At 45.6% G+C, this 19,715-nt stretch overlaps 2 protein-coding genes across 3 annotated transcripts; both read right to left on the reverse strand.

Moving 5' to 3' along the window:
- Positions 1–272: 272 nt before the first annotated feature.
- Positions 273–7,122, reverse strand: znf711 (zinc finger protein 711). Its single transcript, XM_076739150.1, has 8 exons — positions 6,937–7,122; positions 5,750–5,831; positions 5,532–5,628; positions 4,177–5,037; positions 3,915–4,061; positions 3,607–3,789; positions 3,187–3,321; positions 273–3,028 (listed from the first exon to the last, which is right to left on the reverse strand). The coding sequence occupies exons 3-8, from the start codon at positions 5,608–5,610 to the stop codon at positions 1,848–1,850; spliced, it is 2,586 nt and encodes an 861-aa protein (XP_076595265.1). The 5' UTR covers positions 5,611–5,628; positions 5,750–5,831; positions 6,937–7,122; the 3' UTR covers positions 273–1,847.
- Positions 7,123–7,528: 406 nt separating this feature from the next.
- On the reverse strand, positions 7,529–18,723 carry LOC143325811 (SLAIN motif-containing protein-like). 2 transcript variants are annotated; one of them, XR_013077574.1, is made up of 9 exons: positions 18,442–18,723; positions 17,303–17,946; positions 14,349–14,485; positions 13,124–13,246; positions 10,788–10,928; positions 10,199–10,528; positions 9,505–10,084; positions 8,665–9,438; positions 7,529–8,557 (listed from the first exon to the last, which is right to left on the reverse strand). XR_013077574.1 is itself a non-coding variant. In XM_076739146.1 (9 exons), exons 2-9 carry the CDS (start codon positions 17,935–17,937, stop codon positions 8,503–8,505), a joined length of 1,863 nt encoding a protein of 620 aa, XP_076595261.1. In that variant the 5' UTR covers positions 17,938–17,946; positions 18,442–18,723; the 3' UTR covers positions 7,529–8,502. The 2 variants fall into 2 exon arrangements, 1 of the variants encoding a protein (XP_076595261.1); XM_076739146.1 differs by having other exon boundaries at positions 8,665–8,962; positions 9,941–10,084.
- Between the last annotated feature and the right edge of the window lie 992 nt (positions 18,724–19,715).

Here is a 19,715-nt window from a genome sequence, read left to right on the forward strand (position 1 = left end):
AATATGTCATAACTACACTCCTGCCCGATGGCCTCCTTGAATCAGGTTGGCCCATGAATCTACAGCATGAAATAATGATGTATGGGGTCATTAAAACTGTACTCTGTCAATTCCTCCAGTAAATTTAATTGATGATCTGCAATACAGCCAGTCCTCTTTAATTATGTACTATATGTGCATAGAGCTGCGTTACATGGTGCTAAAACTGCTGACTGTCTTAACACTGTCATGTAAAGGTGATTCATTTTTGCAGGACAGAAAGACAAAAAGCGTAAAAAGATAATTGTTTATTTTGGTTCTTCCCCACCAGTAGTTTACCCACAATCAGACTGAAAGAAAATATAGACTAAGGTACACGAAATGCAGGGATTTTTAATATATACCACAATTAATTTCATGAAGACAGCATATGTGCATACTTTAAGGACTAATGCCAATATGATGACCACTGACTTCAGTTTGGGGTTGGGTTATTTACGACTGTAGGACGAGGGTCTGGGAAACTTGTTAGTGAGCACAAACAAAACACAAAACCCAATCACTTATCCATAGAACAAAACAATAAATGGTTTCCCCCACCACTGTCACTGACAACTCAGTTTTGATGCAGTAATGGATCGTGTCCACTTGCTAGCAATAACACTCAAAACAATCTTTACCATTACCGACTCACAAAGCTCTGTAATTGTTTATTATGTAGGGTTTGTTTACATGTAATTAAAATACAAAAAAAAAGAAAAGAAAAAGTTATTAAAGTGCTTTCTACTGACTCAAACACACAATCTCTGAGAGAATGGTATTGATACAGCATGTTTGAGAGTTAAAAATCACTTATTTTCTGATTAGCTGTGTTCATCAGTGCTTCAGGGATAAAGACCAACAGAGAGATGTAAGGCATGATTGCAATCAAATGGTTAGCTGAGAGAGCACATCTGTGTCATAGAAACATCACACGTTACAGTGGCAGTCCAATACAACAACTCCAGGGGTTATCACATGTGAAGCTAACCATCGGCGCCATCATCGCAGATTTCTGTCAGAAATGTGTTGTGTACACTAAAGGGATTTTCTACTAATATACCAACTGCGCCATTTCTCCTCGTTAGACACCACTGACCAGCCCAGAAGATTTCCCACTCAACTTTTAAGACATATTTAACGGAATATAGCCTATATTATACATGATTAATGTAATGGAAATTCAAAATCCAAAATGCTGGAAGTTCAGATGTTAGATTTATGGAGAAATCTTTTAAAGGTGCGTAATGAGTGTCAACATCACTCAAAAACCATTTCTGAATTTAAGAATGGCCCTGCCCCTTAAAGACCAGATGGCATTGAAAACAAATGTCAGCGTAAAAGCTGGTTAATAAGGAAAAGAGATACTAGTTGGTACGAAGGAGGCGAGCGTCTCCTGTACTCATTCCGCATCATCTGAAGAACTGGCATGACGTTCACAAAGCACCGCTTTCTGTTTTACAGGACACAGTCATCATCTTGCAGCATTTCAGCTGAGTGGGTATAAAAATATAGACATTTGAGACCCTGAATATATGTTCATATGTGATTTTCTGCAACAAAACAAAACACAATTTACAGCTGTCCCACTCAGTGTACACACTGTCTTTTTTAGACTTCACCCCCATCAAAAAACGTGTTCTTGCATTACCCCTGGGGGAGGAGGTTTACACCCATTACAACACAGAACACAGAACGGCAATTATAATGTTGTCGTCTTCATCAACAGCCTATATCCATCATTTCTTTGTTAATACACTAAAATTACCTCTGGGTGTGTGACACAGATTTACTCGGGAAAGAGGAGTGTGTTCGCGTGTGCAATGACGTTACATCAACATGTCTTTGTGATGTCTGGCTATGTGCTGGCTCTTTTCTGAAGGCCTCCTAAAGCCCTTGGTGCAGTAGTCGCAGCGGTGGGGGTAGTCCTTCGTGTGAATGGAGATAACGTGGCGTTTGAAGCCAGAAGCGTCCGTACTGTTATACTCACAATACTGGCACTGATAAACCTTTCTACCACTGTGTGTCTTCATGTGCTTCTTCAGCTCAGCGGGCTGCCGGAAGCCTCGCCGGCAGCGCTTGCACTTAAAGGGGAGATCCTTCGTATGCAAGGACAGGATATGGCGACTCAAAGTGAAGGTGTCGGGAGCGTTGAAGTTACAATGCCGGCACTGGTGCACCTTGTTGCCTTTGTGTGTCTCCGCGTGTTTCTTCAACTCCGAGGGCCTGTGAAAGCCTTTCTCGCACACGTCACACTGGTGGGGGAAGTCCTTGGTGTGAACAGAGATAATGTGTCGTTTCAGGTCACTGGAGTTGGTACTCTTGTGCTCACAGTGTGGGCACTGATGGGTCTTGTGGCCTTGCACCATCTCTATATGACGCTGGAGTTCTCGTGCGTCAGCGTAGGCTTGAGGACAGTGGCTGCACTTGAAAGGTAAATCTGCGCCATGCTTGCTCTTGATGTGAGTCTTTAGGTTGGACTGATCTGCACAGCGGAACTCACAGTGCGGGCAGTGGTAGGGCTTCTCGCCTGTGTGGGTCCGCATGTGTTTCTTCAGCTCTGATGGGTGACGGAAGCCTTTGGCACACTCGACACACACGTGTGCAAAGTTCTTACTGTGCACGGCCAGCAGGTGACGGTTGAGCAGGCCCTGTTCAGCCGTCTCATAATCGCAGTATTTGCAGTGATGCAGTTTGGGCTCCCGGTCTTTGACGATGAGCTTGTCAGAGCCCAGGGGGCTGGACTCATGGTAGCGCCGTGTGTACTCGGTGTATTCTGGAGAGCGCTCACTGTTGTGGCTCAGCAGCTTGTGACTCTCCAAGTGGTTGTGGAAACTGATCTTCTTATTGGTGGTAAAGTCACAGTCTGTACACTGGTACTTCTTCTTAAGCAGGTGGTCTGGGTGGTTCTTCATGTGGCATTTGAGGAAGCCTCGTGAGCGAAACTTCTTTCCACATATGTGGCAGGGGTAGACAGTCAAAGGCATACCGTCTGGTCCAATGATAACAGCTGGAAGAGAGGGTTGAAAAATAAGTCTGGAATTTGAAATACTGTTAACCTTTTAAAAATGTGAAATGATTATTGTCAAATCTGTTGTTCTGATATGACAGAAGTACCAAATAACGATCTCATTCATTTAATTGTACAGAATTTGATGGTGTTCATACCAGTCTGACACTGCCGGGTCTCTCCTTTCTTCTTTTTCTTGGCTTTGGGTTTGAGGGCTCGATTGGTGCCCAGCCCCTCTCGGATTTGCAGAAATGGTGCAGACGTACCATTCTTCACCTGATCAATGGTATTATCTGCAGAGACAATGCAGAAATAAATTATCAACACGATAGAAAACATTTTTGACTGTGAGACATGCTATATTATAATAGGGATATAATATATTAATTATTTTACACTGTGGCACTGTCATGTTATATGTCCAAGGTGTGACACTTGTGCAAACTGACCAGACATAAACTCTGTCAGCTTGTTGAGATCTTACTGATCTCTTGTCAACAGTCAAACACTTGAGTTTGACACAGCCACAAAACTTGTCTGACAAAAAAGTTTAAAAGCTGTGTCAGAAAGGAACATACTGATGTCGTCATCATCATCATCATCATCGCTGTCATCCTCATCATCCTCCTCTTCTTTTGGATGGTTCTTGACTGCCATGTAAACCATCTTGTCACGACCGACTCCCAGTCTCCCTGACGATGCGGCTTCCAGGTCAGGGTGGCCGTTCTGGTAATCATCCTCTGTTATCACCTCTGTTCCACCTAGACAGGGAAAAAAATACAAATTAAAAAGTCATGATCTACATTCAGTGTAACAGGGAAGAATTTACAGGTGATTTTTTTGTACAGTTGAAATGACTGATTTGGTTGTTTTTCAAGTGACTTGCCTAAATCGTCGTCTGCTTCAGCTTTGAAAATATAGACTTTGATGACCTCTGAGCCATCCTCCTCTTTAGATTCCTTGTCTTCCATAACCTCTGTACTGATCTCAAGTGGAGTGTCTCCTATGTCCAGCTTCTCTCCCACCTCATCCACTACAGTAACAAAAACAACTTTAGTTATCAAAAATTAGCAGTAATAACACATGGCGTTGCACAAGAACAGTGACTATTAATCAAAGTTGTGCGATCATATGGGAAGCTGTCTTACAGGAAATCATGAGATAATCTTCAGAGCTGCTTCTTGCATCATCCTCCTCATCGGTCTGCAGGGGAACAGCCTCTGTTGGCAGCTGTTCGTGGATTATGGTCTCAGAGTTGGCTTCTGTCACCATCAAGCCCTCTGACACAAGCTGGTGGTCCAGAGTGTTGTCCTGGTGCTCAGACAGCAGCTCTGCCACAAACACCTGGTCTGGCATGTCATCGTGGTGGTGGTTGGAGTCCTGGATGAGGTCTGAGGTTAGGACGTGGTGATGATGGGGGTCCAGCGCTTCCTCTATCGCAACTTCTGTCCCCAGAATATTCTCAGGCATGATCACACTGTGTTCTGATGACACCATGTCTTCACCGGATATTTCATGAGCCTCCACCCCTTGTGTTTGCAGACTTTCCACATCTACCTCGAGACCCTCAACAACTTCAGCTTCTAAACCCTCCACTTCCACCTCCTCCTCAAGGCCCTCAACAACATGAGCTTCCAGGCCCTCAACATCTACCTCAGTTTCCAGGCCCTCAACCACTTGCGCCTCAAGACCTTCCACTTCCACCTCACCCTCAAGGCCCTCGACTACCTGAGCCTCCAGCTCTACCACCTGTGTCTGTAGCTCCTCGACCACTTCTGCCTCCAAGCCCTCTACATCTGCATGTAAGCTCTCCACTACTTCTGTCTCCAGTCCTTCAACCACCTCGGTCTCCAGGCCTTGAACCACCTGAGTCTCCAGGCCTTCCACCTCAAGTCCATGCTCCAGGAGGATGCCCTCGTCCGTCATCACATCAGAAAGAAGCATGCCTTCAGGCACAGACACCACAATGTGCTCCCCATCAATGTGAGCCAGACCCCCCATGCCTGCAACTGTAAACACAAGACACAGAGAAGGACTCATGACACAGAGGTTCCAACAACAAAATGACAAAACGACAACACAGGTTTTTGCACACTAGTCAGAGTTTTCCCTACATCCTTGAAGGACTTAGGTGCTGTGGTTGCAGGATGTGTGTGTGTGTGATTACAATATTTATATATGTAAAAAAGAAAAAAAAGTTAAACAAATATGCTCACTGATGAAGTACGTGCAATGTCCTTAAGTAATCCTTCCCATGTTTGTGAGTGACTGTACTCTGTGCCATGGACTGTACGGCATTAGCTAAGTTTACAAGAACCTGACCCAGAAAGTGAAGGTTTATCCTTCTTGCTGTTGAGAGGCAGTGAAAATGTCATGATTTTAAGAAATCTCAGATTTTATCTTGAGACTTCTTTGATTTTACCTTGGATTATATGTTGCATGCTGAAATTTAATTACATTTTACAATATAGTGGTTGTCACCTTGTCCTACTTGATCACGTACCAAAGTCTTGCATGATCATAGCGTGGGGCATCTTCAGCTCCTGAGTGTGTAGCTCCAACACCCCTCCTCCTTGATCCATGTCTTCACCCAGAAAAGGCTGAAAATGACAGTATAAACCATGTTAATGGTTTTCTTTCACTTTGTTAGCATGTATTACTAATAGCGGAAAATTAATGCAAAAACTGAGAATACCACAGTGGCTAATACTCCATACATACCTTCACATTTGCTGACAAAACCCTCAGAATAAAACGAATAAGATCTCTGATGTGCTTCCTTCCATCAAGGTAACCAATTCCTCTGTTAATGAAAGGACAAGCAACTTGTACTCTTAGGTATTACACTGATAATAGACAAGGAACAGAAAAGAGGTACTGAGTTAGGAAATTGCAGTCCACGTATTGTAAAGACATTTAAAGACAACATTTCAACACGGGTTCAGGTTTATAATAAGGGCACTGCATACGCCACAAATAATGGCCACTGCATAAGGAAAATACACAAGGCAGAAAACTGTCTGGAGGAGGGAATCCGTGTTGTTGACCACTGGCTCCATCCTCTGCCTTTTAACAGTACTACAGGCGGCTTCAACCTGAGGACCAGTAGCTATAATACACCTGGAGCTGGTTGAGCCTGATGGCAGCAGCCCAGCTGAGACAAAGGGCTGTTCCGCTCAGTGTGCAGGAGGGCGAGCTCCCAGACAACGGCTCTGATAGATCCAAGAAGAGGAGTCCTGCTTGTTTTGTGGGAGGAAATGCCCTGTCGTCACATGACGGTTCAAAATAAGCCAAATATGCCATGTCTGCAATGGTCTGTAGTGACGTTATGGGTCCCTGATTTCCACGGAAATATCACAATGGGAAAATACTAACACTGTGCTGTCACAGTTATCGTTTTGAAAAAGTATAGTATTCTGGACTCGTTGCACAAAACTACACATGCTCAGAGTTTAAGGGCGCCAATGAAAGTACCGCAGACGTTATGCAATGCATAGCCTTCTAGGGCGGCTACCGCCCTCCACCCACCAAAGCTAACTAGCAAGCAAGCTAGGGCTGTTCCTTCGAGCGCCATTTTGTCTTAGCATAATGGCTAATTCAAGGAATGAAACAACCGATCTTATTTGACCAATTAAGTATCACCTTCTCACAACGCTACGCTATCAACAAAGTTATAAGCATAAGCAACAAACCAATGTGACACCTGAGAATATTTTTTGCACGTCGTCATAATGTGCGCGACGACGGTCGTCCCTTCGGCTAGCTAGCTTGCTAAGCTAGGTGAAGCAGCTTGTGCCGCATTATCTTCCATGTTGTTTTTCGAAAGGGTTGAAAGAGGCCCGCTACGGCCGACTGGGCCCTTGCGTCTTATTCCACATGCCTTTCTAACCGATTCAAAATAATTTTACCTGATAACGTCGTCTTCAGACTCTATCGGTGTTTCTCCCCCTTCTCAGTTTTGTCTGTTATTGTTTTGGTTTATTTTTGACGGTAAGCTAAGTGCGGCCTGCAGTTTTGGATCCCCGGGCACCCTTTGCTAGGCCTCGGCCAATCAGCTTGCTTCCTGACAAGCAGAGGGAGGGCGGGGGGCAGACAATGCGTGGCCTCGTTTACCGCTGATCCCTTACTATTTGCGTCATGCATAAGAGAGCAGAGTTACATTAACACGGACATTCTGTTAATGGGAAGACATTTACGCCAGGCTTTGAGACACAAAATTCAAACCTTATCACACCATGAATAAAAATTTTTATGTGATTGCAGACTGTGCTCTAACACTTTGTATGCGCAGATGAGGCCTGTAGGCCATTTTGTCACAAGGGGTGGGCAGCGTCGAGCACTCATTTGTGAAGCGTTTTGGTCATGCACTCAGGAAATATCCGGGAGATGATGACGGCCCTGCTGCTTCCCTTGCATTGCACTGTGTGACTTCATAAGCCTGTGATGCAAACACTGACTTGGCCTGACACGGATGGATTAAAATAACAAGAAATGCTACAATTAGTTTCAGGGTAGATTTTATTATTCATTTTCATTACAGCTCCTAATTTTCAGAGGCACTCTGCATGAGGGTGCATAGCTGTCTAAGGCACGCGGCCTTCGTGCATAAACATCTTCTTTATTACAGTGGTATCCAAAAGCAAACACTCAAAACCACCTCTGGATATGCAGTAAAAATGCCTGGAAAACACAGCACCGGAACAGTACCTTTAACGAATCAAGATTACTTTTAGTTTTAGAAAGTGTTGCAGCTGAAATGCACCTTGGCACAAACAATTTTGTTCCTTTTTTGTATTATTTATAAGGGCAGTGTGGTTTACAGGAGTTGCATTGCTGTGTACTCAAAGAGCTGAACACAAATACAACACAAATCTAATGATAATTTCACAATGAACCAATCATTCAGAAATTCACACAGATCATTGTGGGACACATGGAAGATTTGTCATATTGCAGTTACATAATGATAAAAAGGCTGTAGGGATAAGTAAAAACAAAACCAAGCATGCAACACTCGGCACCTTCATCTAGTAGGAAGTCACGCAGAAAATGAACAAACCAGCAATATCTTCATTTAAATCATCTTCATATCAATTACAACAGGAAAACAGCAATATAACCCTTAAGATTCCAGCAGTTTCTCACAATTACCATAGAAAAATAAGTAGAATTGACACAAACAAGTCTTCTGGAAGCTCTGAGTTGGTCCATATCACAAGTGGAGTGTGCACGTGTGCCTTCTTGTCTGCCTACACATCCTCTCTGTGTGGGTTGACAACGTTTCATGCGAGGGAAAGAGATGAGTCTTAACTATAAATCCAGTGCAGCCCAGAGCTCCGGCCTGAAATGGGGGACCGAGAGGTTGTACGACACAGTTGTGGACACAGTGGCCGTGTTGTTTGTACAATGAGAGGTTTTTGAGGGAAGGTCAGGTGAGGGTTGCAGCAGTGAACATCCTTCATCATTGGCCAGACTCAGTAACAGCCGTCCTTCCACGATTCATCTGAGATTTTAGTCATGCCAAAAGACCTGTCAATAAAATGGGAAGTGAGTCTTCATTCATAAAAGAGAAACTTTAATGATCTGAATGGCATAAAACACATTAACCATTATAAAAAAGGACACATTCCACTCACCTCCTGGGGGGCTGTGAAAATTTACTCCTGGTGGATGCCGTTGGCACAGCCTGTCCTCTGCCCACGGCGGGCCTCCCCGCCCCGGTGGACGCCCTCCCAGGTATGTAGGCTCCGCCATTGGCAGAACCTGGGGACTGGACCCTGCGGCCCGCTCCTGCAGCCGGTGCTTGGACAACAGGCAGACCTCTGGAAGGCTGACGACCAGGCACCATGGAGCCCACAGGAGTGACAGCTTTAACCGGAGCCCGCAGGGAGAGAGGTGACTGACCGTTGCTACGCAGCCGACTACAAGCCATACCTTGAGTAGAGGAAAGGCACAGAAGCATAACAGAATCTCAACCAGCTACTTCTTTCATACAAGTCTGGAAATTAAATAAATATTGTTAGTATATACAACTATATATATATTTGAAAACCAATCTCCACTTGTGGCACGTAGAGGTTTGAAGGCAAGCCTGGGATGATAATCATGAGCAGGTGAATCAAAGGAGGGTGACAAAGGAGGGAGTGGTCAGGGTAGAGGAAGGGCTTTAAGTACCTGTGACTCATGTATTATGAGGCACTGACGGCCTCCTTGGCAGAGTTCTGAGAGTATTTTCTCATTAAGAATCTAGTTACCATTATGGGTTTTTCTCATTTGTTAGCAGTCTGTACACACTGATATAAGTTCATAAAAATAACCTTCGATTTTCTAAGAAAGTGAAAATATTAAACAATAAGTCTCACAGTGTCTGCTTTGGACAAATGTAGTGGAGAACCCCTGTCACACCTTGTCTTAAGAATAGCCTGTAATATGAAATACATTGTTAGATATATTACAGTTTATTTGTTGGCAGTAGCCTTCGGGACACTTTACAATTTTTGGAAAACTTGTTTGAAAACCATGTTTGTTTACTAGCTGTCGTCTTCTCCTCTGTGCTTATTGGTGCATTGCTGCCATCAGTAGATCAGTGGAACAGAGTAAAACCATTGCTGAGACTGTGCATCTTGTCACACACATGCACATGCATGTGTGTTCTGGTGCAAGTGCACGATCTAAACAAAATGAGGACCAGTAGTTCCACTAGGACCAGTATTTGACCACGAGTAGTGATCAAATATTCTACAGGGCTCCTTTAAGAAGAATCTTCCTGAGTGGGGATCAAACCTTACCTGTGGTCACACAGAGGTTAGGAGGAGGTAGAGTGGGAGGATAAATGTGACACTACAAAGGGCTACAAAGGCAAATGCAGGTGTGACAGGAGTGGTGCGGACCAGGTGAGGAGGGTTGGGTTACCTGTGGAGGGGGAGTGAGTCAGGTGGGACATGCGGTTGCCAGAGCTCTGGAGGTTAGCCTCCATGCTGCGGCTGTTTCTGACTGCCTCCAGGGAACGTAGGCTGGTGCGGGGGGCCAGATTAGGCATGCTGTGCCTCAACTCCTCTGGAACCACACACACAGAACACGTTTATCTACAACACGAGATGTATCAAGACAGCTTTGGTAGAATCTTTGTGATGGTCACTCTGATCTTCTTGCTGAATTGTTACTGCCTACCCTCACTCTTGGCAAACTTAAGCAGCTCTGCACTGGGGCCCTGGAGAGACCGTCTGGGTGTTCTTGTGCGTGGGGCCCCGAGTCGGCTGCTGTATTCCTGACCGTGGTTGGAGGTGGAGGGAGACAGGCACCGGGGTGAGCCTAAGGGCGAGGGGGTGAAGCGATGTCGTCGCTGGGGCATGGAGCAGAACTCATCCTCCTCATCCTCCAGGCTGTAACTGTCAAATTCCTGATCGCTGTAGGTGCCACCCCGGCGCAGGGACTGCAGAGAGGCTGTGGAGCTGCGGCGTGATGCAGACGCCGAGCTGGAAGCATAATCCTGCCTCAGACCTGACACCAAAAAATAGAGTTAAAAAGGAGACCTCACACACAGGGAGCCATAAAAATACACTCGCATGCACACACAGATTCATGCACATATGAAAATCACAGAAAACCACTCAGAGCCTCAAAAGAGTTAAAATATCTAGAAAATGTTAGCACAGCTGTGCTGGAAGTCTTTCAGCAGCTTTCATAAACAGTAGCCGACTATTTAGAGCAATAACATGTGACTTCCAGCACACATGATGTGCGCGACCCCTCCACTCACTCTCTTCCTGTAGGCGAGCCATGATCTGGACATCAGTGAGATCCTGCAGCTTATAGCCCATAGAGATGGAGTCATCTGATGTGCTGAGCTCACTGTCTATGGAGGACTGTGAGCTCAGGGCTGACTGCATGCTCGAGACACCTGCAAATACAGCGGGATACCCGTTACAACAAGGCACATCTCATACATCAACAACAATATTAACCACAGTTTCTGCATACTGGGGAGAATTACCTTACATTCTCAAATAAAAGCCAGGACTGAAATAGTGGCCCTGTGGTCTGTCACATTTTTGACTGGTTGCACACACTGGTCTATAGGTAAATCTGCATCTTCACACACAGTGTGACGCACGCCCGTCCGAGGCCATCACCCAGCTGGTGTGCAGTATGATTGAGACCCATATGCTGCCCATCAGTGTGGTGGAGAATGAGGGATTCAAAGAGCTTGTCTGGTACCTTGAGCCAGAGTATGTTATACCATCGAGAGCCGCTGTGACTAAACGCATTGAAAAACTCTATGAGGAGAAGAAGGGTGAGGTAAAAGTCAAGCTAGGCAGGACCAGCGACTGCTTGACAGCTCTCACAAGTGAAAGCTACACAAAGCTATCTGTCACCTCATCAGTGCTGACTGGGAGCAGGGTTTCACTTATCTGGCAGTTACTGCTTTTCTCTAGGAAAATCTGTTGAAGTCAGACATATTAGAGTCTCTCTGGTCATAACGTCCACTGAAAATAATTCAAGAGTTAGCTGTGAAAATATTCTGGCTCTACACGCTGGTTCCCTGGCTGCCCCTCTGATGTCCGCCCTCTCTCTCGCTCCTCTCGAAATTCATTGAATTAGAGTTTATTTCAACCAGACCAGATTGGTTGTAACTGTTTAAAGTTTAATCTCCAACAGGTGGATGTGGATTTTATGTAAATTATCAGACTGATTCAGGCAGTATTTCTGAGTTTAAGGTTTGAATGCAGACGAATCTTGTTTGACAATCACATTTGTCACGTTTATATTAACACATCTCTCTCCAGACCGACTTCACTTCAGCCATGCCCAGCAGCATTAGTCTACAAAGGACTGTCTGCTGCTGATGCTCAGGAAAGCAGTATGCAAAGTTCCCCCGCCAGACGTGTCTGTCTGACAGAGGCCTAACTCGCAGACTGAGACAAATGGGAAATGACAACGTCATCCAGGGGCATTTGGTTATGTAAAGGTCTGGGATTAGATAAGGTCACCACCCACAAGCCAAGCATTTACAAGTTCATGCAAAGATTTGTTATTTAAAGGGTTTTCACAACATCGGCACCTTTGGTCTCAGCACAGTGAAGTGCCAGGTGAGGAATAACAAAAGTGCAGCTGTTACAGTCACCACAAAGTCCTGATCACCAGCATTATACACTTCACACAGGTTAGCAATGCCTAACACCTTCAGCATACCTTTGTATGAAGTATAAACTCATACACTGACCACCTTCCAGAATATACTCGTGTTACAGATGTGTTTTTTCCATCTGCCAGGCACACACAGTTCTCCACTCATTTCAATACAACATGAAGATCACAATCAATCATGGAGAATATTATGTGTGTTTATATTTGACAACCCCGATTCCAAACAACCTCATAAACTTCACTGATTTTTGGAAATATCTGATTATTCTCACGGCTTGTTTGCAAACTGCATTTTGTTTTTATCCACACAGCGTCCCTTTTTTTGGAATTGGCGTTGCAGAGTAATCTATGTGACTGTTGTGCAGTGATGTAATTGAAAGCTTGCAGCGACTGGAATGATCTGTGTGTGTGATGAGTTCCTGTGTTACGCTGAAATTTCAACATCTGCCACGCGAGCTGCAACCTCTGTCATGCAAGAAGCTACCAAATCCACACTCGTGACGTCTGTGTTCACTTCCTTGATCTTCTCTTAAACGCTAGGCCTAAATTTGTTCGACAGACAGCAGTTGAGCGGAGGAGATCAGACTTTTCCACAAAATGAAACCTTACATAATGTTGACTGTGATGGATTATTTCAATTCTTTGCTGATTTTAAACACATTGAATGGTGAACACGGTCTGCCTGGCAGAAGCAGAAAATGACTCCAGGAAACTGAAAAATGGTTAATAGCAATGTGCAGCGTACGTGACGCACAGTAAACTGGGTAAAACATGCAACGATGCCAGAACAGCATTTAAAAATGACCATTCAGATCCCAGAGAGGACACATCGTTGATGCCTTAATGCACACACGTATCAGCTGACCTACATTTTTACAATAACTGACGTCAATCCCACTGTTGTGTTGAGCGGAAACGGAGGAGCGGTGTGTTAATGTCATGCCATACCTGAAGTGCCACAGGTTAGTAGGGATTTGTTAGTTGATTTGTGGTACCCAGGAGAGATCAGGCCTGAGCCTGCCGAGCCTGCCTCCGCCGACGGACTGCTGTACATGTTCCTCCATCGAGACGCTGCAGGGGAGAGGAGAGATTAGACACTCTCAGAGAAGAATACACACTTTAACAGGGATGGCGCAAAGAAAGAGACGAGAGGAACAGCCACGTGTGGTTGGGGTCAATGTAAATGATGTTAAGGGCCCCATTTTAATGCATTCATGGAACCGCAACGACTGGTGTGAGCATTAGGTCTTGGACTGTGTGGGCGTCTCCAAACGCACCTGCTGCTTTGGTCCGTGGAGGTGAATCTAGGTAAGCATTTGCTTCCTGATTCATTTCAGTAATAAAATTTGAGAGGCTGAGTTTCTTGTTAAAAAGTCTGAAAGGAGGCTGCGGAGCACGGGATTAACGAGCTGCACTAATCCTCCGGCTCTCGCGTAAACGGGCACAGTTCCAAGTTGTAACAGACGAGTCCGAAGTGTGCGCCTCTCGTTCCACCTGTGCACTCTACGCCAGACACGTGAGAAGAAAACCAACACAATATTTGCATTCACAATGTAGCAAACAGAAAAAAAAAGGGTTCAATTAGACCGTACGCTTTTCTGTAAACCCCACGGTTTCTGCTGTTTGGCTGAAACACGCTGCATGGCACCAGGCAGTTTCATGGCCCGATGCTGCCGTTTAAAGGGAGAGATGACCCAGGGGTGTAACCCAACCCCGCCCGTGACTTCACGTCCTCATTCAGCCCATTGGTGTGAAAGGCTTTGTTGTTCAGGTTCTGCAGTGTGCGGGAAGTAGGTGCTCCGAGCAGGATAAATAATACATGGGGTCTGTTGGATCAGGCACAAACCTCTGTCCACACGCAGAGACATACACAGCATGTACACACCACTCGGGCTTTGTCATACAGACACAGACCTGTGCACATGCACAGCGGGGGCGAGCAGTAAATAAGACTGCAGCGCATTCACAGGAGGAGGTAAGACGGTCTCCCTCAGCTGAATTAGGTGCTTGATTTAGGCCAAGCAGCTCCAGGGCAGCGACATGTGACTCAAAGGGCATCAGATAAAAACATTTGTCTCTCATATAGTGCGACAGCTGCTGCTAAGACTGAATGAATAAAAACACAGATTAATACTTTGGTTCAGACTTTTCAAAGAGTTTGTTAAATGCTCACTCTGGTCCAAGCGGCTGATCAGGGTCCGACACGCCATTTCTGTCTCTGGGCTGCGGTGGTCAAGAGCCTGCCGACACCACTTCAATGGAGACTCGGTGCCTGGATCGGCAGCTTGCTTTTTTGGAGACACATACAACCTGTGGACAAGAGATAGACGAGGAGAAAAGTAATTATTAACAGGGAGATGAGAGCAATACCGAGGAGTGAAAGGGAGTGGAGGAGTAGCACGGAGATGGAAATGCTGAGGTAGGGAAAGGCAGTTCAGGGCTGAAAGACTAAGCCTAATCTGCCTCATATTAAACAGGCTTGTCAGAAATGGCAGTAACTGCAGAGCAGACGATTTGAATAAAAACAAGCTGCATATTAGTGTGAACTGCTGGCCTGTGAGGAATGCACTTAATCACGTTGAGCATGTACAGAAAGGAGGTTTTTCACACTGTGCATCACAGGCAGAATGAAAGGAGAGAAATCCAGTTATATTTGGAAAGTGTTGTACATTAACTTCCACTGGCAGGAATCCACAAACACATCTCTGAACAGCCGGCTGCCGTGGTTTTTATGCAGCCGCACAATGCCGCCATCTGAAATCAGCACTTGACTTGGTGTTTCCGGCGCCTCCTCTGAGATGCGTCCGGTGTTGCCCCACTGAAGGCAAACAGCCATTAGTTCGCCACAAGCTTTGAACTGGCAGTCACATGGGCCGATCCTTTCAGTCGGATACACAAAAGGCCCGGTCTGACTGGTTTTTGTACCAATCCGCTGCAAATCATCTTCCCATTGGGCAAACACAAAAGGACCCATTTCCCACTGGAATGAGCAACAATGCAGAGAGCAATATTCAGGACACACATCCTGCCTGTGTGGGGGGAGCGGAGCGTCGTTCATACATACATGAACACCGTGTTTGATGAGGAACAATGACCCGTGGTCTGCTGGTGTTTGATCTGTTCACCCCTGAGTTTTGGTCACAGGTTAACACCTGGCTGTTGAAACTCACGCAAGGCACAGGTCTGCAACTGTGGCTGACTAAGTTACCGTGAGCATGACATGCAAATATACCGGACCTCGTAGAAATCTATGTGACAGAGGAGGTTTCTGGGTTTGTTAACAGTTGTAAGTACAATGTTTACACTGATGATGGACAAACTGCTGCAATATATTTCTAGAATAATTAAAAATGCGACTATTAATCGATTCAATGTAATGCTCCTTAAATGTGAGGATTTGCTGCTTTTCTTTGTAATTCATGATGGAAAATGAAGAGTTTTGGACTGTTGGTTGGACGAAAGAACAATCTGACATTGTCCCTTTGGGCTCTGGGAAATTGGGATGAAGTTAGGAGGCCTGTGTGTGGAATCTAACAGGCCATCAGTTTGCTAAGCTTAAGAGTTTATGAAGTAAATCCTGGAGGAAAATGACCACAACTTGAGAACAAGACAGACATTCACAGGGCGATCCTTAGCTGACCTGGTAGCGCTGAAACGTGGCCTGTATCATCGAATTAGGGGAGGGAGCTACACTTTAGTTTGCCTGACTAATTTGTCTCGAGTACAGATTTTATCCTTTGAATCAGAGCCACACATGATGAGATCCCGCAGTCGCTCTCAGCTCCAGCGTTTCTGTCCTGGCTGCAGTCTGGTCACACGGGGGGGCCTCGGATCACATGCTGCGCAATCCCACCCAAAGCAGTTTAGCCATGTGGCAGCATCCAGCCCAGAGCAGATCAGATTATCTCGCTGTTAGGATTACTGGATGTTTTGGCTATGATAACCGCCCAAAGCACATATGGTATGGCTAATGATGTGAAACTGAAAATAAGTCATGAATGGTCTGGCTGTTAAGCTGCGGCTCAGCTGCTAAAGTAGCCATCAGAAGCACAATATGCTACCTGTTTTTGGGCAACGCAACATGCACAGCATAAACATCTCTAGCCTGATATCTAGCATAAAACAAACACAGAGTATTAGTAATTAAGCCTCTGTTACTGTTCTCTTTGGCTAATTATATTCCAGCAATTGAATTGGAGGAAATGAGCAAAGTTCATGTTGTTTTTTATGATCTGCATTCAGGAACGAACTCGTACAGATGAAGCTTTGTTGATCTTTAGCACGTTGTGTAACGCGGCTAATGGTATGCAGACGTATGCCGGGTCAAGTCACCAATAACAATAATCATTATAATAATAATTTCCTGAAACAGCCTTTGTCCTTGAAACACCTTCACAGAACACTTGATGCTGACAGCGTTTGCTTTGCTTTGTGTTGATGAGACCGAGTGGAAAAAATACTTTGCGCTCATCAAAACCTGCCAAACAGGTGGCAGACAGGTCGTGCCAGATGTTTAGCGAGCTCAGACTCAAGTTTAAGAGACAACCAACAGCTTCTCCCTTATGTATTCACGTGTCAGCTGCTTCTCAAATCATTCTGGCTGGCTGCCCTTCTTTTTTTTTTTGCTCCTGCTTCTTCGTCACTCCGCTGTCTCCCATCTCTCTCTCCTCTACATCACTGACATCCTAACATGTCCTCCTAATAACTGTGAATCTACAATTAGTGAACAAAACGTTTGCCACAGTTAAACAAAGCTTTGAGAAAAGCAACGCAGCTTGTGTCTCGGCCGCTCTCACTTTAAATTCCAGTAACCTACAGTACAGTCCTTTGTCACTGGCCCGCGGGGGAGTAATACACTTTAAAATCAGAGGTTAAAATGAAAAGGCAGAAGTGAGTCATCTGGCAGAAGGAGCTCCTCTACCTACAGGCGAACATAACATTTGGACTTAAAATGCGGCATCCTTGTAGTCTATATTGCCAGAATTCGACTTCTGCTGAAGGTGACTCACATGCCCTGCTGCACATTATGGATCCTGCAAATGTTTGCGATGTCATAAAACAGCCCAGACAAGTGGGACAATGCGAGGTGACCAAAGAGCAGAGATAAGCAGTGCAGATGAAACATACCAGCTGTCCTCATCCTCTACTTCTGCACACTCATCCTCCAAATCGAGGACATCCACTTCATCCAGTGCAGTTTGGTCCACCCCTGAGTCGCTCTCCGCAAGTGTCTCTGATTCATAACTTTCCTGCGAGGGGCTCTCTGGCGTCTGGCTTTGCCCCTCGGACTGTCCCCCTCCGTTGCTGTAGGTCAAGGTGAGAAAGTCCTCTTCCTCCAGCCTGCTGGCCATGGGCAGAGGGGACATCTCTTCGCCACTGCTGCTGCTGCTGTCCTGAGGGGGTGACAGCTCAAAGTCTGTGCTCCCCAGCTTGCCACTGTGCTCCAACCTGAGGCGGGAGTTGGTCACCCCTTCACAATCCAGCCTTTCATTGATATTGACCGCGGCTGTGAGGTTGCTGTTGCCGCCGGCTCCTCTGTGGACGACGGCCTTCTTGCTCCCCCTGTTGCGCAGACTCTCATTCTGTACCTCCAACCTGTGAACGAGCTCCTGCAGCTTTCGGACCTCCTCCAGCTCCACCCCTGCCAGGTCTTGACCCCCCTCCACTTCCTCCTCGCACCCGGGCTCGGAGCTCTCCGTGAGGCCAGTGGGACTGCCATTGCCAGGCTGGGGGACCACGCTGGCACTGTCCGGGACCACCATGCTCCTGCTCTGTCGGGAGGAAGAGGAACATTTACTTGATGACAGTACAAAGCAGAGCTATGTATCAACGCATGGATGCAACCTCGCGTTATTATGCTGGATACTCCATTAATCAACGAGCACCATCTTGTCACTTTTAACTACAGTAAAACATATGTTAGCAGTAAAATTTACTTGTAGCTAAAGTTACTTCAAACACATGCAAAGCTTTTGGTCGTAGTCACGTTATGCAGCACGAACATCAACGTGGCCTCTGGTGCATGAACTGGCTGACTTCACCTCTGTTTACATGTCGCCGATCACTTTTTTTCTCGTTGCAACGTTGCTAACTCCGCTACTGCAATCAACGCTGCAAGAAGCTAGCTACAAGCCGAGGCTGCACACCATCAAATCCACCTCTAAGCTGTGGACCCGCAGCAGATACACGGCGCAGTCCTACAAGCACATTTGAGCACTCTAGTTATTGTTAGCTCCGCTAGCATGCTACCAGCAAAACAATCGTACCGGTGAGTGAGCCGTGTTGTCCCACTTGTCCCAGCGAGCTGAAGACTGAGCTTGCCCGCCACTCGGAGCTCAAACCCCCCTCCGCATCAGCGACCGCATGAATGAAGCAGCTAATCACAACCACCTGAGACGGTCCTCGGCCTGATGGTGATTGTCAAGGCGCCGGGATAGATCTCAGTCAGCTAGTCCATGTCCCCTCGTCGCTGGAGCATCATCGTTGGCGTTCACCACATCGCTCACTGCTAACTAGCTTGTTGATGGACTTTATTCAACCCAGTGAGCAAACCTGCTGCGGCGCTCGCCCCTCCCCCTCCGGCTTTTCCCGGTTGTTTGGCGCCTCTCATGGGTTAGACGTGGTACTGCAGCAACATACGTCTGTAATTTCTATTTTTGCCACTTGATGTCGCTGTTTACACGATGAAGCAGCACACCACTGTATTAAAAGTGAGGAACCCAATAAATGTTTTATCTGCAGTGACTAATGGCAGTGAAGAATCGTGGTCATTTGTTAATAAATGGACAGATAGAAAGTTGCTGTTGCTGTCTGCGGTCGCATGCTTTGAGCTTCACTCTATTGTACTGGAGTAAAGACAGAAGTATCAGCAGCATATCTCAATCCCTTGGTAAATAAAACTGAAAACTAGATCCGAGATACAACTTTAACCAAGTGATAAAACCCTTTTATGTTGGAGTGAGTGAAAAGGAAAGGAAATGACAAAATGTACAATCTGTGTTATAACAACATAAAAAGATGCCTATTGTGCATACAAAAATGCAGCATAGTGAGTGTTCCTGGTGTTGAAACTTGGCTAATTCTGTTAGGTTATTACACACTGTAGTGTATGTCATGGGTGCTTTGTAAAGTGCTGTGCTCAAATTTGTTTTCACCTTTTTTTTTTTTTTTTTTTTTTTGGGACAAGGTGATCTCAAGGAAGTAATGGTGCTGCTAAAAGTACCTGCATTACTCGTTTAGCGAGAGGTAAGAATCACCTGCACTTGTGACACACAATGTTGACACAGGGATAACTCATGATCTGAACACAGCAGGCAATAAAAACACAGGTAGAACAGTCAATAAGCATCTGTGATATTGCAATCCTGCAGCATAAATCGCATGTATAAGTTTCAGGTTTTCAGTATGTGTCTCAAGAATGATTTCAAGGACCCAGAGTAAAACCATGACCTCCCATCATTTAGCTGTGTCTTCATGTGTTCTTTCTCTGTTAGTATTACATTCTCACTTCTGCTGTCACAGTGCATGGACAAACCTGATC

This window comes from Chaetodon auriga, chromosome 9, assembly GCF_051107435.1.
Source record: "Chaetodon auriga isolate fChaAug3 chromosome 9, fChaAug3.hap1, whole genome shotgun sequence".
In the NCBI taxonomy this organism is placed as follows: Eukaryota; Metazoa; Chordata; class Actinopteri; order Chaetodontiformes; family Chaetodontidae; genus Chaetodon; species Chaetodon auriga.

Coding starts and splice junctions, on each gene's coding strand:
- znf711 (XM_076739150.1), bottom strand. CDS start 5,610: ATGGATCAAGGAGGAGGGGTGTTGGAGCTACACACTCAGGAGCTGAAG. Junction 3,322..3,606: donor TGATGATGATGACGACATCA/GTATGTTCCTTT, acceptor TTGTCTCTGCAG/ATAATACCATTGATCAGGTG. Junction 3,029..3,186: donor GACCCGGCAGTGTCAGACTG/GTATGAACACCA, acceptor CCTCTCTTCCAG/CTGTTATCATTGGACCAGAC.
- LOC143325811 (XM_076739146.1), bottom strand. CDS start 17,937: ATGGTGGTCCCGGACAGTGCCAGCGTGGTCCCCCAGCCTGGCAATGGC. Junction 10,529..10,787: donor GGCTCGCCTACAGGAAGAGA/GTGAGTGGAGGG, acceptor TTTTGGTGTCAG/GTCTGAGGCAGGATTATGCT. Junction 8,963..9,940: donor GACTCACTCCCCCTCCACAG/GTAACCCAACCC, acceptor CCTCTACTCAAG/GTATGGCTTGTAGTCGGCTG.